General features: G+C 41.2%; 1 protein-coding gene across 3 annotated transcripts in view; it reads left to right on the forward strand.

The window, feature by feature from the left end:
- Positions 1-17,749, forward strand: part of BTBD7 (BTB domain containing 7) — a 101,007-nt gene that overhangs the window by 63,819 nt on the left and 19,439 nt on the right. For 2 of the 3 annotated variants that reach the window (XM_055288337.2, XM_063643953.1), the window contains exons 4-6: positions 9,701-9,909; positions 12,015-12,090; positions 16,692-16,852. In XM_055288337.2, coding sequence (XP_055144312.1) covers positions 9,701-9,909; positions 12,015-12,090; positions 16,692-16,852 — 446 coding nt within the window. The remainder of the gene's footprint in view (positions 1-9,700; positions 9,910-12,014; positions 12,091-16,691; positions 16,853-17,749) is intronic. The other variant, XM_063643954.1, reaches the window with a different exon arrangement.

Here is a 17,749-nt window from a genome sequence, read left to right on the forward strand (position 1 = left end):
GAGCCTGAATTTCGGCAGTCTGCCCTGCAGCTGCAAGAAATAGGGTCTTTTCAGACACTGACCTGGAAGTCTTCAGACTTTGAAAAATGCCTAAATTTAAGGGTTGGCTAACCTGAGCCTGTCATTCTCTTTGTTCATGGCCTCTAAAGTTGTTAATCCAGCCAGTATCTAGGCCTTATAGTCACTAATGTTTCCATTCCATTCAGGTGCCACCATGATTGGTGATCTGATACTTTACCTTCCACATATACCTCATTTTAATCTGCTCCTGGTGTTGTCATGCTACTATGTGCAGGGGTTATCACCATGCGACCTACCAGTAGGAACGGGAGGGGGAGACCTTTTGCCATTTGGTCAGTGAGTAAGGTAGATCTAGAATCTCATTCAAGAACCTTGTTTTCTAGGGCCATTTCTGTTACTAGCTATCTTTTTTTTTTTTTTTTTTTGAGACAGAGTCTCGCTCTCTCGCCCAGGCTGGAGTGCAGTGGCGCAATCTCGGCTCACTGCAAGCACCGCCTCCCGGGTTCACGCCATTCTCCTGCCTCAGCCTCTCCGAGTAGCTGGGACTACAGGCGCCCACCACCACGCCCAGCTAATTAGTAGAGACGGGGTTTCACCGTGGTCTCGATCTCCTGACCTCGTGATCCGCCCGCCTTGGCCTCCCAAAGTGCTGGGATTACAAGCTGAGCCACCGCGCCCGGCCTGTTACTAGCTATCTTTGCTGGGTGTCTTCTCCCATTCCCCGCAATCCATGCGGAAAGCACAGCCCAAATCAAAGGCTTACATGCAGGTCATTTATTCAGTAAGCATCCCATGAACAGGAGTGAGGGGGAGCAGTACAAGAGTGGGTCATTGAGCTGGTCACCACTGCAGACACCGGGGTTTAGACTCTTCTTCAGAATTGTCCTCCTGAGAAATAGTAGAGAGGAGCATTCATCCAACCAGCTCTCAGAGTCACAGCATCTAAGGACCAACAGTGCAGAACACTGAGGCACAGGTTGACTTGTCTTCTCACCCTTATATCTGACACTCAGTTTTTGCTTTGGATCCGGAATTCCTGGTTGCCTTTTAAAAATAGATTTGTAGGTATGATGTGATGATAGTGCTGTTTTAGAAAACTTAAACCTTTCAATAGTGTGCTCTGTATGCATTGGAATTCTGGGTGGAGGGAGACAGTAGGAAGCTTTTCAGTAATTGGTGTGTGAGATGCTAAGGATTTGAACACAGGTTGTATTCTAGTGGGAATGGAAGAGAGGCTAATTGAAGGGTGTTCTGAAGGACAAATCTGTAGGACACATTGGTTGGATATTGAGGTCAGAGGAGGGCAGAAAGGCAGAGTAGAAATTAAAGATTTATAGGGTACTGTGTAGACACGTTGCTCCCCAGTTTCCAGCATAATCCTCAGAACTTCAGATTCTTTCAACTCACATGAGAAAATAAGACTCACAGGATGTAGGTTTTTTTGTTTTTGAGACAGTCTCGTTCTGTCACCCAGGCTGGAGTGCAGTGGTGCAATCGGCTCACTGCAATCTCTACCTCCCGGGTTCAAGCGATTCTCCTGCCTCAGCCTCCTGAGGTCCTGAGTAGCATTTTTAGTAGAGATGGGGTTTCACCATATTGGTCAGGCTGGTCTCAAACTCCTGACCTCGTGATCCGCCCGCCGCGGCCTCCCAAAGTGCTGGGATTACAGGCGTGAGCTGCTGCACCTGCCCACAGGATGTAGTTTTTGTTTGTTTTGTTTTGTTTTTTTGAGACTGGGTCTCATCTGTCATTCATGCTGGAGTGCAGTGGCATCTTTTGGCACACTGCAACCTCTACCTCCCAGGCTCAAGCGATCCTCCCATGTCAGCCTCCTGAGTACGTGGGACTACAGACATGCACCACTATACCCATCTAATTTCTGTGTTTTTGTAGAGACAAGGTTTCACTAGATTGCCCAGGCTGGTCTCGAACTCCTGAGCCCAAACGATCCGCACATCTTGGCCTCTCAAAGTGCTGGGATTACAGGTGTGAGCTATCGCACCCGGACAGGATGTGTTTTAATCTGGCACAGGCTGAGTGAGGGTCAAGAATTAGTGATGCAGCTGCCTGAATTTAAAACCTACGGTCTTTCACTTCCTGCCACACTCACTTCCTTTATTTCTTAGTTTCTTTTCTTGGGATTCTGAGTCAGTCATGTACTGGTTAGTGAAGCAACTTTTCTTTCAAGCCTGTTTGTACTTCAAGTCTTATTTCTAACTCTGGCGCCTCTGAAGAGTCACCATGCCAAGTCTAAGGCCAGCCCTCCTCTAAACTTACAATCTTGTTTTATGTTGCATGGCAAGCTGTAATCTCCCTGTTCCTTTTTCCTTTCCCCCTTGACTGTTTCCCCCTTCCTCTTTCCACCCCGACCTCAATATGAATCTGGAAGCCGTTTATACATTTCCTGATGAACATGAGCCAGTGGAAAGGTTTCCCACTGGTATTGGTGAAACAAGTAGGGTGGCATTGTAGGAATAATAAGTAAGGGGGAAACAAAGATCCTGACAGTGTATTCAGGAGAACTGTCAACATTGAGGCTTTTTTTAGTTACCAGAGGGACAAACATGAAGAGGAGAAACAAAAATTGATAATAAAAATGAAAGTGATCCTATTTAACATGCAGCAATACAGTCATTTGTGTTAGTGAATTTCAGATTGATTTGTTAGCTCTTTATGTCTCAGCCTTCAGCCTTGGTCATTCATTCATACTGGTTATGTGACTCAATTTTTTGAGGGAAGATATTTTTGCTTACATTAAAGATTAGAAAGAAAATATCCTAGTAAAAGAGAATAGAGGAGAGGATTAAATAAGTAGGAGATGGATCTGTAAAGTGTGGTTATCACATAAGCAAAAGAAATTATAAGAAGTTGACTTTGTACTACCTGCCAGCCTCCCAACAGCATCACTGAAAGTCTGCCCAAGTGGAATATATTGGTGCCTTTTATCCATTAAATGCCTTGGCTACAGGTGGAATTTTTCTGCTACCAGGAAATTGTTAATAAAAGCTTTTTTTTTTTTTTTGAGACAGAGTCTCGCTCTGTTGCCCAGGCTGGAGTACAGTGGCGCAACCTCGGCTCACTGCAACCTCTGCCTCCTGGATTCAAGTGATTATCCTGCCTCAGCCTCCCGAGTAGCTGAGACTACAGACACATGCCACCACACCCAGCTAATTTTTGTATTTTTAGTAGAAACTGGGTTTCGCCATGTTGGCCAGGCTTGTCGCGAACTCCTGACCTTAGGTAATCTACCCACCTCAGCCTCTTGAAGTGTGGGATTACAGATGCCCACCACCATGCTTGGCTGTTAATAAAAGCTTTTGGCCAGGCGCAGTGGCTCACGCCTGTAATCCCAGCACTTTGGGAGGCTGAGGCAGGTGGATCACCTGAGGTCAGGAGTTCAAGACTAGCCTGGCCAACATGGCAAAATCCTGTCTCTACTAAAAACACAAAAATTAGCCAAGTGTGGTGGCAGGTGCCTGTAATCCCAGCTACTCAGGAGGCTGAGGCAGTAGAATTGCTTGAACCCGGATAGCTGAGGTTGCAGTGAGCTGAGATCACGCCACAGCACTCCGGTCTGGCAACAAGAGTAAAACTCCATCTCAAAAAATAAATAAAAATAAAAGCTTTTGAGTTGATCTAAAAAGCTTACTGGTTTATTAGTCAGCCATTGCTGTGTAAGAAACAATCTGAGAACCTCAGTGGTGTATCACAACGAACATTTATTTCTCATAAGTTTCTGGGTCAGATGGGGCATTTCTGCTTCAGTTTGCAGTAGCTGGGGCCTCTCTAGTTGCCACTGTGGGTCAGCAGGGATGGCTGTGTTCCCAGGGCTGCTCATTCTCCTCCTGGGACCAATAAGCTAGTCACAGTGTACTCTTCGTATGGTAGGAGGCAAGAAGGCAAGCCCAGTTCCCAGAAGAGGAAAGGGACTCTAGACAGAGCAGTACTATTCAAAGCATGTCTGCAGTGAGTGAGATAGGTACAGAAATTAACAACAAGCATTTAGAAACTTTAAACAATTGCCACAATACTCAAGCAGTGTTTTTGCTGAATTTTACTAAAGTATTGGTCCAGGACACATTGGAAATTTAAAAAGAAGGAAAAAACTGTAGCGTGACTCGCGATAGTTTGCAAAGTGCTGAGAGAGAATACATGACATTCTGCTCACTAGAACTGACTCCCCGTACTGCCCATGAGTAAGCATTCTGATCTACGCATGTGTCATGGGTTTGTGTTAGGATCACTTTGTCACCAAGAGTCTGACCATCTTTGAGTGTGCTGATGGTTTTGTACCTACAGGACTTGTCCATTACCAAGGATGTGGCACTGTGTAAAGCCTCTCAGCACCCACTTGTTGGCCTTTTCCTGCCAGCATCCTTTCTACCTTGCTGCTATATTTACATTTTCATTCCAATATTGATAACCTTGACAAAGTTGTATTATTAATTGAAATCCTTTACCATCAGATTAAAACATTAATTTTGACATTATAAATGTCTTTATACCAGCATTCCAGTTGTTTATCTGTCTTCCTTTTACATTTTTGAGTTAATATCACCGTGTTTGGTGTATTTATAAGGTGCTTTCTGCTCACGAGAGAAGTAGTTCTAAATAAGTTCTAATGAGCATCGATTAGTAAAAGTCTTAAGTTAGAGCTGGGTGCAGTGGCTCACGCCTGTAATCCTAGCACTTTGGGAGGCCGAGGCGGGCGGATCACCTGAGGTCAAGAGTTCAAGACCAGCCTGGCCAACATGGTGAAACCCCGTCTCTACTAAAATACAAAAAATTAGCCGGGCATGATGGTGGGTGCCTGTAATCCCAGCTACTCGGGAGGCTGAGACAGGAGAATCCCTTGAACCCAGGAGATGGTGGTTGCAGTGAGCCGAGATCGCGCTGCTGCAGTCCAGCCTGGGCGGCTGAGCAAAACTCTGTCTCAAAAAAAAAAAAGTCTAAGAGGCATAAAAGGCAGGAAAGGGGAACTTTTGGGAGGGGAAGGAAGGATGTGTTTAGGTAGGACTTGTCTTATTCCTAGATATGTAACCTTGGGTAACTTATTTAATCTTTGTGAGTCTTAGTTTTCTCATCTATAAAATGGGGATGATAATAATAATACACCCTTCTTTGAGAAGAAGTGCTAAAATTAAATATTCTAAAGTAAGCAATTAGCGCAGAGCCTGGTACATACACATAATAAGTTTTCAAGAATGTTAGCTACTATTTTTATTTGCTTTTAGTTAATTATCTACTAGGTGCCAGACACTATAGAATCAGATAAGATAGGGCTTTTACCGAAAAGGAACTTAGTCTGGTGGAAGAGTCAGACAAATATATATAAGAAAGATATAGTAGTATGAGAGTTGTGTCCTGTTACAGACAAACACAGGGTACCAGAGAAACTTTTAGGAGGAACACCTGACCTAAGGCTTTGAGGAGCAATATCAAAGTAGGTTCTTAAAAGAGGCAGCATGTAAGCTGAGACTTAAAGATGCAGAGGAGTTAAGAAAAAGAGTTAGGGGCATTTCAGAAAAATGGAACAACATACACAAAAGCCTGGAGGTGCAAGCATTTGGTGGACCTCTGGGGAATTGGAAGGGACACAGTATGACTGGGGTGTAGAGTCTGCGCAGGGACGGGCTGGGGAGTAGGCAGGTGCCAGATCATCAAGGGAGATGTAGCTTGGAGTTTTTCTTGAAATCATTTGTAGCATGAAGCTGTTGAATAATTCGTTAAAGAGGCATATATAATTTACATTTTAAAAGATCATTCTGGCAACAGTACAGAGAGCAGGTTAGAAAGGGAAAGACTGGAGGTGGGAATTTTTTTTTAAAGCCATTTCAATAATGCAGGGGAAAAGTATCAGGTTCTGAAAAGGAGGTGGTAAAAATTCAGTGGAGATTCTGTGGAGGGGTTGGATTGAAAAGAATAATGAACAGCATGTGGTAATAGATTCGATGTGAGCGTCCGGAGAAGGACCCAATAATAGTACTCAGATCTCTGGCTTTGGTGACTGAAGAGGACCAGATTTCCCAGAGGAAATGAATTGACTTTGGCATTTAAGATGTCTGTGGAAAATCCATGTGAAAGTCAGGTGTGACTGGGAGGCAGCTCAGGCTTGGAGCTATCAACTGGGAAGTCAGGGATATAATGAGGTGAAGGCTGTGGGGCAAGTGACATCACCAGGCAGTGAAAAGAGCTGGGTGTTCATGGTACTCGGCTTAGGTACTCCAGACTGTTTGAACAAATGAGAGTGTCAAGAGTATGGCCTCATTTAAATCCCATAGCAACCTGTGAGGTAGGAAACAATCTCAGCTTTGCAGATGAGAACATTTCAGACTCTTAAGAGTTAAGTGATTTGCCTAAAGTAATTTTGCTACTGAGTGGCAGCGCTAGGATTTCAAGTCCAATCTGTCTGATTTTAAAGCCCATTTTTTTTTCCTACTGTATCCTGCTTCTTTGTAAACCTCAGCAGTTTAAATATTTGTGATCATACTGTCTTTCATTCTTTTTCTTCACCTCTGCCAGTATCCTGGTTTAGTAGGATTGTGACACATCATTTTAAATAACCAGGTTTTCTCTCATTTCCCCTGCTTCACTCCCAAACACATCTATGAGATTGCCTTTCCTATCAGATCGACTCGTCCCACTCAATCCTATTCCAATACCCACTTTAAAACAACAGGCCAGCAGAGGTCCTCCACTGGCTACTGAATGAGGTCTGTCCTCCTCAGCTTGGCATTCAAGGCTCAAAGGCTCATCATAAAATGACGACTGTTTGAAAAGTTTCCCATATTTCCCGCTTCTCATTAGCACATCTTCATGCCTTTTGGGTGTCATCTATATGTGGATATAAATGTGGTGGTCTCATTATGTTCCTTATAGGGATATTCTTTTAGTGCTTGGAATAAAGACATCTTTTATTTGCTCTGTTACCATCTTTATAGAAACGGTTTTGTCTTTGTGATGAAATCAGCTTGGATGTCTTCTGATCTTAGTTCCTTTCCAGTGTCAGGGTTCCTTATACTCTATCCCTAACGTGACGAGCCCTCTGCTCTGACACTTTCTAGAGGGATCCTTTTTTTGATGGGAGAAGAGGATGGAAATTCTAATTGTTAGAAATTTCTTATCATTGAGCCAAAATCTCCCTGCTTTTAACATCTATCTGTTTCCTAGGAACAACGGATAAATCAGTTATTTCTCCTCTGCCTCATGAAGAGGCATTTAAAGACAGCTCTTATGTCTCTCCTCAGGTTTCTCTTACATAACCCAAATAATCTCTTGCTTGGAGCTTTTCTCCTGTGATAAGTTGCAAACTCTCTACTATTCCCTTGCCCTCCTGAGACTCTTGCAGTTTGGTCAGTGCTCATCTAAACTGACCCACAGGGCCCAGAACAACACAGCACTGCACAGAAAGCAGCAATATTAGTCCTTTGATTACGGCTTGATGCTCGTACCTGAAAAGCCTGAGATTGCTTCAGATCTGTAACAGCCATGTCACATTTTGCATTCATTCAGTTAAAAAAAAAAAACATATTTTACATAGTTCCAGTTAAGCCAACCATCATCTGCTGTGCAGTTTCTTTAAATGTAGAACTAATTCTCCTAGTTATATTTCAACTTCATTTTGATCAGTCTTTTTAGGCAATTATGATTCTGCTATGCAGTGTGGTGTTAACTGTGTTTCCAAGTTTGATTTTGAAACATAATTTCCACATCATTATCCAAGATTTTTGTTTGTTTGTTTGTTTCGAGACAGAGTCTCACTCTGTCACCCAGGCTGGAGTGCAGTGGTGCGGTCTCAGCTCACTGCAACCTCCACTTCCCGGGTTCAAACAGTTCTCCTGCCTCAGCCTCCTGAGTATCTGGGATTACAGGCACGTGCCGCCACACCCAGCTGATTTTTGTATTTTTAGATGAGATGGGATTTCATCATGTTGGCCAAGCTGGTCTCAAACTCCTGACCTCAGGTGATCCACCTGCCTCACCTTCCCAAAGTGCTGGGATTACAGGCGTGTGCCGCCGCACCCAGCCCCAAGTTCTTGATAAACATGGCAAAAACCAACTTCCCACTCCACGCATCAAGTTAATCAGTGCCATTTATGAATGGTTCTGTTAACCACTGTCCTGTCATCCCATCCCCTGTCTCTTCATCTTATCTGCAAAGATCTCATTTGTACATTCAACACATTTTTATTTAGCACAGGTTTAGCACATGTGCGAGAAGGTGCTAGGGATACATTGAAGATAGCAGTCCCTATCTTGTGGTGCTTACAGTTTAGCAGCATCATGAAATATTTTCTAAATGCTTTGTGGAAATCAAGTTATATGGTTATCTATGATATTTCTCATCTGATACCATATCAGAAAAGGGAATGAGGGATTACTTTTTGTAGACTCCATATTGCTACTCATTATCTTCTATCACTTGAAAGTGGGATTCACTCCCTTTGTCTTTACACCTTTCATGGTTTCAGAAACAGCTTTGAACTTTAGAAGTCTCTGGAGTTCATTTATGCCCTTTCTGTGTAGCCATAGTTTGGTGGTGTTTACTTTATTTTATTTTTTTTTTGAGATGGAGTCTTGCTTTGTCGCCCAGGCTGGAGTGTAGTGACACGATTTCGGACACAATTTCGGCACACTACAACCTCCGCCTCGAGTTCAAGTGATTCTCCTGCCTTAGCCTCCCGAGTAGCTGGGATTACAGGACGCCCAGCTAATTTTTGTATTTTTAGTAGAGACTGGATTTCACCATGTTGGCCAGACTGGTCTTAACTCCTGACCTTAGGTGATCTGCCCGCCTTGGACTCCCAGAGTGCTGGGATTACAAGCAAGAGCCACTGTGTCCGGCCTGGTGGTGGTGTTTAAACACCTGTTTTTTGTTTGTTTGTTTGTTTGTTTTCACATTATCAGGATTGTTTTTTGTTTTATATTAAGCTTAATGAAAAATTTCTGTTCAACTTCAGCCATTCTCACTCCCATAATCTTTGTCACTTAGATTTTTACTTATATTTTATCTTTATATTTTGAAATGATCTTTCCTAAGGAGGAGAGTTGAGTCTCCTTAGGTTTTCTTTTCTTCCTTGAGTTCTTGAAATGCCATAGTTGCTTTCTCCAGGATCCTGGTCCTTTTCACTTCCTTTTTCAAGTTTGCCAGAATTAAGCTCAGATGTATTTTGTCTATTTTCTGAAGGATTAAACTGTCAACAATGCAAGGTGCTATGTTTTCATACAAAGAGTGGATGTCTGCATAGCCGGCAGCCCACCTACCTTATTCTGAGGTGTGCGTTCTCTCATCAGTCAGGTGTCATCCACATCCTTCCTCTAGCTAATTTCCACCACTGCAGCCTTTTTGCCTACTCTTCTTTCCCCTTTGGTCCAATGTCTTCCTCTATACTGTCTTACTCACATTGTTGGATTTGCACATAGATGTTTATTATCTTGAACTTGGGAGGATTCTCTGCCTTTTTCTGTAGATCCATCTCTGTAAGGCAGCAGATTTTCTGTAGATGCCATAGTCTATTGTTTACCCATCCTACCAAGTCTTGGTGATTTTCATGAGATTTTATTTATCTCCTTGAGTTCTTTTTTGCTATTGTGACTTTTAAATGTCGTGCCTAGCACACTAATGTTCAATAAGTAATATTTATGATTAATCTCAAGAAGTATTTGCCTTCTCTTTTAGGCTGTGAGGATATCATTGCTGAGAGCATCTCATTAGATACCTTAATTGCCATCCTCAAGTGGAGTTCTCATCCATATGGCTCTAAATGGGTGCACCGACAAGCTTTACATTTCCTCTGTGAGGAATTTTCCCAGGTCATGACTTCGGATGTTTTTTATGAACTCAGCAAAGACCATCTGCTTACTGCTATCCAGTCTGACTACCTACAGGTAATCATTTAAACACCTCTCAAACTCATTGTCATTCATATGTGCGCCAAGAAACCCATCTATGCTCTATTACTCTTCCATCTAGGGTAGGGTAGGGGAAGAGAAACAGGCTGTGATCAAACCACCAGGACTGCCCTCTTCATAGTTGTGCAACAAAAGCCTTCTGTCTCACTGGCTCTTCATGTACACTGCTACACTGAACAAGCCCAGGTCCCAGCCAAATGCACCAGAAAGAGATTGGGGCAGTAGGCAAGGTCAGAAGCACATCCCAACATGATTTTCTTGACCTCTATTAATGTGGCTTCTCTATAGTGGTTTCTTACCTTTGGTGGAGCATCACATACTTAGATTGTAGACAGTAGCTTCAGCAGCACAAAGTAAAAATAATATTCAATTTCTGATCTGCTCAAATTTTTATCAAAACGCAGTGCATGTATTCTTCCAAAGTACGGTAATGTTTTCAACTACTTATTTTTAACCAGAAGTAGTTTTTAGCAAATTCTTGTGTTCTTGACTTAAATGTCAATTTAATTTAGAAATTTACATTAATAATAGATTTTATATATTACAGAAAATACTTGCAGGCAAAGTATATTCAAGCTTAATTTTTGTGCATTGGCTGTATGAATTTTATGCTAAAAACTGCACAACTGTTTTAATGCTATTAAAGACATAAACCCATTGAGCCACTTCCTATTTCTTTGTATTTGTACTAGAAAAATGATTAAATGCTACCATTTTAGTCAGAAATGCAGTGGAGAGTTAAATAATACACTCAGCATCTGTGCTTTTCCTTTGTAAGTTGCTTTGATTGCAGTACAGATGTCATACTTGGGCTTGATTTATGGAGAATCTTTGTTCATTAACCTTGTCTCATTGTCCTGATCAAAACTGGATGCTTTTTGTTTGTGTTAGAAGTTGTTAGTTCTCTTAGATTATTGTCTTTAGGAGCTTTGCATTCCTTCTTAGAAAGTATTAAAAAAAAAAAAAAACTTAGCAGCCTAGATTTGCTCTAAGATTTTAAATAAAATACAAAGAAATGAGGGCTACATTGCCATTTCACAGATTGTGCTTCACCAACCAGTAGAATACCGTGTAGAGATTGTAGTTTCTTCTGCCGAAACAAGTTGACTGACTTGTTTTTCCTGTCCCTCCAGGAGAGAGTAGTTACTCTGCCTATACCCTATATTTATACCCTATACTTATACTTTCATTTACTTATCTCTGTTTTCTTCCAAAAGAGAATTTAAGGCAGCTATATAGAAACCACATAGTAAGATAAAATAAAGTTAAAATAGGAAGTGGGTTGCTTGAGCCTGGAAGTGTGAGACCAGCCTTGGCAACAAGTGGGACCCCATTTGTACAAAAAATTAAAAAATTAGCCACTTTGGGAGGCCAAGGCAGGCGGATCACGAGGTCAGGAGATTGAGACCATCCTGACTAACAAAGTAAAACCCCATCTCTACTAAAAATACAAAAAAATTAGCCGGGCGTGGTGGCGGGCGCCTGTAGTCCCAGCTACTCGGGAGACTGAGGCAGGAGAATGGCGTGAACCCAGGAGGAGGAGCTTGCAGTGAGTCAAGATCATGCCACTGCACTCCAGCCTGGGCAACAGCGCGAGACTCCCTCTCAAAAAAAAAAAAAAAAAATTAGCTGGGTGCGGTAGCACACACTTGTAGTCCCAGCTGCTCAGGAGGCTGAAGCTGGGAGAATCGCTTGAGCCCAGGAGGTTGAGGCTGCAGAGACCCATGGTGGCACTGCTGCACTCCAGCCTAGGCAATAGAGTGCGACTCTATCTCAAAAGGAAAAATTAAAATGAAAAAATAAAATAGGAAGGGAGCAGGTTACAGAAAAAGAAGATAGAAATGAAATTTAAAAATTAGTTGGGAGCCAAGATTGAGGTTACTGGATAAAATATATGTAATGCAGTCTTGTGTATTTCCTGTTGATGGACCACAGATTTAACACTAAAACTTCAAACAGCCAGTGGAAAGAGTGAAACATGGTAAGTTGCATGCTGTATTTCCCACCTACGAAAAGTACTTAATGAAATTAACCACTTATCTAATTTCACTAAAATAAATATAAACCATTTTTTATTATAGGCAAGTGAACAAGATATCCTTAAATATCTGATTAAATGGGGAGAGCATCAGTTGATGAAAAGAATAGCAGATAGAGGTAAGCTCAGAAAATTAGCTTGTGCTAGTTACCTTGTGTAAATTTTTGGTGGTTCTTATATTCCCAGAAGCTCCTAGAAATGCATGCCGCACATCAGTCTTGAAAATTGACACTGTTGCCTGGTGAAAATGGAAGTTTTTACCATCAGCAGAATCCTTTAGTGGACAGGGTATAGTTTGTTCAAATAGATATATCAGAAAGTCTTATTTTGCAGCTTTGAAAGGATACTTTTTATTATTATGTTCTTAGGTGCTTAATAAAACATGACTGATTCGTGGAAGTACTAGAATGAAAAATTTCATATAATTTCATATAATGACTAAAGTATTACAAAAGCATAATGTTGATGAAAATGTGGAATTAGTGTTGATGGTTGCACAACAATACAAGTATAGTAAGAGTCACTGAATGGTATGCTTTAAAATGTTTTAGGCCGGGCGCGGTGGCTCACGCCTGTAATCCCAGCACTTTGGGAGGCCAAGGCGGGCGGATCACGAGGTCAGGAGATCAAGACCATCCTGGCTAACACAGTGAAACCCCATCTCTACCAAAAATACAAAAAATTAGCCGGGCGTGGTGGCGGGCGTCTGTAGTCCCAGCTACTCGGGAGGCTGAGGCAGGAGAATGGCGTGAACCTGGGAGGCGGAGCTTGCAGTGAGCCAAGATTGCGCCACTGCACTCCAGCCTGGGTGACAGAGCAAGAATCTGTCTCAAAAAAAAAAAAAAATGTTTTAAATAAATTTTGTGTTATGTGACTTTTAACCTCAATTTAAAAATACGAGTACAGACTGACCTGAGGTCAGGAGTTTGAGACCAGCCTGGCCAACATGGCAGAATCCCGCCTCTACTAAAAATACAAAAACTAGTGGGAAGTGGTGGCACGCGCCTGTACTCCCAGCTACTCAGGAGGCTGAGGCATGAGAATCACTTGAACCTGGGAGGCAGAGGTTGCAGTGAGCTGAGACTGCACTATCGCACTCCACATGGGTGACAGAGCGAGACTCAAAAAAAAAAAAAGAGTACAAATAAAAAAGCATTCATTGTTTATTTTTAAATGTTGTAGAAAGTAGGCTGGGTGCAGTGGCTCACGCCTGTAATCCCAGCACTTTGGGAGGCCGAGGCGGGCGGATCACCTGAGGTTGGAAGTTCGAGACCAGCCTGACCAACATGGAGAAACCCTGTCTCTACTAAAAATAAAAAATGAGCTGGGCATGGTGGCATGCGCCTGTAATCCCTGCTACCTGGGAAGCTGAGGCAGGAGAATCACTTGAACCCGGGAGGCAGAGGTTGTGGTGAGCCGAGATGGGGCCATTGCACTCCAGCCTGGGCAACAAGAGAAAAACTTCGTCTCAAAAAAAAAAAAAAAATGTTGTGGAAGGTAAAAGAGAAATAAATAATACTTCTGAATGACCTCCCAGTGGGGTCACTGCAGAAGAGAAGGAAGCATCATATGTTGGAGGCTGGGCTTTTCAACTTTGGAAATTTGTGATTCCACAGCAGTCTTTTGTTTGTGTCTAGGGTTAGCCCACCCACCTGTCCTCCTTCCCTCAAACATCGTTGTGTTCCTTTATGTACTGAATCTAAATTTAAAATTTTTAATTGAAAAATTAAATACCGATTTCCCTTTTCTGTCACCTTTCGATAGCTTTATTTAGATATAATTTATGTATCTTAAAGTTCACCGGTTTGAAGTGTTCGAGTCAGTGGATTTTAGTACATTTATAGAGTTATTTTGTCACATTTTTAAATATAAAAAATGTTGTGCTAAACCTGCCTTTAAGCCTTTTTATAGTGTTTCTTTAATATGCTACTATCCAAGCTCTAGGGAACAAAAGCAGTCCTTCTATTTTATTTCTCCAATTTTTTTTTCTGTGGCTAGCAAAACCTTTAGCAATTCTCAGATTTGAATGTGTTTTTTTTATTTTTAAAATTTTATTTCAGAGAGCAGCAAAGTTATGACTTTTTTTTTTTTTTTTTTTTTTTTTTTGAGATGGAGTCTTGCTCTGTCTCCCAGGCTGGAGTACAGTGGCACGATCTCAGCTCACTGCAACCTCTGCCTCCTGGGTTCAAGCTCTTCTCCTGCCTCAGCCTCCTGAGTAGCTGGGATTACAGGCACGTGCCACCACGCGTGGCTAATTTTTGTATTTTTAGTAGAGACAGGGTTTCGCCATGTCAGCCAGGCTGTTCTCGAACTCCTGACCTCAGATGATCCACCATGCCTGGCGAGTTATGAATTTTTTTAAATATGAAAACCATTACAATTGATTTAGAAAGTTTTTTAAATGCCAGCATACAATTAGTTCTCATTCATAGCTTTTATATTTGTCAACTTACCTAGTCGCTGAAATTTATCACGGAGTAGCAAAAAGCTTGGTCTCCCAACAAGCACATTCCCAGCTGAGTTCTGACAAGACGAGGCACTCTGCCTTCTTGTTTCAGATCTCCTTACTGAGTGCCACATTTTTTACATTTTTATGTTTTCGTGATCTCACTGTTCAAGATGGCCCCCATGTGTAGTACTGAAGTGCTATCTAGTGTTCCTGAGAACAGGAAGGCTGTGGTGTGCCATACAGAGACAATACATGAGTTAGGTAAGCTTCATTCAGGCATGAGTTACAGTGCTGTTGGTGGTGAGGTTAGTGTTAATGAATCAGCCACATATATTAAATAAAGTGTCTTTAAACAGAAACACATAAAACAAGGGTCTGTCTTAATCATTTGACAAAAATGTTGTGACCAGAGGCTCACAGGAACCTAACCCTGTGTTTTCCCTATGAACAATAGTTCAGTATTCGCTGATTCATTGTTTGTGTTGACTTTATAACTACTTCAGATCATAAGAACTGATTGTATATAACTGTAAATGTTATAGACCATAAGCTTGTTCAGTGATGTAAAGTTGGTAATGATGAAATGTCATTTATTTGGGGCAGATAACAGGCATCCTTAAGGGTTAAAATTTTCCTTAGAAAAATAGTTGATAGGTCGGGCGCGGTGGCTCACGCCTGTAATCCCAGCACTTTGGAAGGCCAAGGTGGGTGGATCACCTGAGGTCAGGAGTTTGAGACCAGCCTGGCCAAAATGGTGAAACCCCATCTCTACTAAAAATACAAAAATTAGCTGAGTGTGGTGGCGGGTGCCTATAATCCCAGCTACTCGGGAGGCTGAGGCAGGAGAATCGCTTGAACCCAGGAGGTGGAGGTTGCAGTGCGCCAAGATCATGCCACTGCACTCCAGCCTGGGCGACAGAGCGAGACTCCGTCTCAAAAAATAATAATAATAATAATAATAATAATAATTATAATAAATAAAAGGTAGTTTCCACACTGGGTTAGTGGAAGGTTCTTCTGCGGGGATAAGAAGGAAGCTAAGTGAACCAGGCCATAGCTTTGTTTCAGTCAGTTTTATACAGAAGGATTCTGCCCTTACCTGTCACATATTTGGGGGTTTCATGTAAGATTTTATAAGAAAACAGGATGTCACTACTTTAAGAAAAAAAAACATATTTTGAAAAGCAGAATGCCTTAAATAAGTATGAAGCTAAATCATAGCTAGCCAAGGGGGAAAAAAAACGACTCTTTTCTACACAGTTAACAATTTTATTCTGAATGAATCCAGAAAAAAACTTAGCTTCTCAAAAACAATCAACTCTCTCTCTCTCATACACACACACACACACACACACACACACACACACACACACACAGACCCACGATTTAAGGAAGATATCAGTTTTCCTGTAGAATATTTGAAAAAAATCCAGCATTTATTATTATTTATTATTTATTGATTATTTATTATTTATTATTATTCATGAATAATAAAGATCTTATTCTGTTAATTTTTTTAAGAAAAAATTACAGACCCCTAGATTAAAGACATGATTAAAGATTTCCAAATTATGTAATTTTTCTTTCCACCTCAATAGCATAAGCATGCATGTATTTAAGATTGTCGTTCATTAATGCCCAATGAAGAACTCATTCTCTGCCCTGGACAATGGACATACATTACCTGTCAAAGATCAAAGGGTCTACTTTTATGCAGTAATGTTCCCGTATTATGGAAATTTGGGAGATTTTCATAAAAATCTTAAAGCCAAATAAAGCACATTAGACTTTGCTGCTTCAAACACCAAGTGATTAGCATGTTGTTAAATTACTGTTACACATATGTAGGCCAATGAGCATACTGATAACTTACAGTGACCAGAAATGGCATATACTCTGCAATGACCTTATACTACTAAAAACTGGTCACAAAAGTGAGAAAGCTTTTTAAAAAGCCCTTGATAAAACTAGATTTTAGTAGATTGTCATCTTTTCTCTTTTGAGTTAGTCTATAGAAAGGAATCCTTTATTCTTTATTGCAGAGCAGTGATAAAATAATTTTATTGTACTGTTGATACCATGCTTTTTCTTTATCCAAGAACATCCCTATTAAACAAACATGAAAGAAAAATAATTGACTTATAACCCTTTTTAAAGCAGAGGCACATAAGTCTATAGAGTGGTACTGTTAGTGTATGTACTAGAGAACAAAGGAAACCTGTCTCAGAACATTTGGATTTGGTTGGAAACTTTTCATTTTCTGTCTCATAGAGCCAAACTTACTGAGTGGCACTGCCCATAGTGTGAACAAAAGAGGTGTAAAAAGACGGGACCTGGACATGGAAGAGCTCAGAGAGATCCTTTCTTCTCTCTTACCTTTTGTGCGAATTGAACACATCTTACCTATAAACAGTGAAGTCTTAAGTGATGCAGTAAGTGTTTTTCTCCATGTATTCCTTTCATGAAAAGAAAAATGCCAGGTGTATGTTTTTATTCATTGTAAATAATTTCTGCTACTAATAGAGTATTGTGAAGCTGTAATTCTGTGAGGACAGAGACAGATGTCTATTGTGTACGATGTTGTATCCCCTGTGTCTGCCACATAGTACAGTTAAAATGTTCGGTGAATGAGATTTCAGTGGGTAAATAGGTCTTACTAATGCAAGAGCATTATTTCTAGCAGAGTTAATTCTGTCATTTAAGTGTAGATCAAGTAGACCCTTATTCAAAAAGGAAAAGGTAGAAATTACCTTTGAAGAGTCTTCAAGAACAGCAGTGAATCAGAGAGCAGTGGAGTGGAGGGATTGGTTCAATAGAAAAGAATGGATGGACCTGAAAATTAATAGAGCTCATCTTGTTACTTTCATAATTTTTTAAACAGTGAATTTTTTAAAAATTAATGTAATTGGCTGGGCACAGTGGCTCACTCCTGTAATCCCAGCACTTTGGGAGGCCAAGGCGGGTGGATCACCTGAGGTCAGGAGTTTGAGACCAGCCTGGCCAACATGGTGGAACCCCATCTCTACTAAACGTACAAAAATTAGCCAGGCATGGTGGTGCATGCCTATAATCCCAGCTACTCGGGAGGCTGAGGCAGGGGAATTGCTTGAACTGGGGAGGTGGAGGTTGCAGTGAGCCAAGATCGAGCCATTGCACTCCAGCCTGGGTGACAGAGCGAGACTCCATCTCAAAAAAAAAAAAAAAAATTAATAGAATTGCTTGAATTCATGGATGGGAAAAATAAATATTATAAACATTAGTTCTTCACACATTGACTTATAAACTTAATGTAATGCTTATAAATATCATAATTTTTTTTCTAACTGCAC

Source organism: Symphalangus syndactylus, chromosome 8 (genome assembly GCF_028878055.3).
Source record: "Symphalangus syndactylus isolate Jambi chromosome 8, NHGRI_mSymSyn1-v2.1_pri, whole genome shotgun sequence".
NCBI lineage: Eukaryota > Metazoa > Chordata > Mammalia > Primates > Hylobatidae > Symphalangus > Symphalangus syndactylus.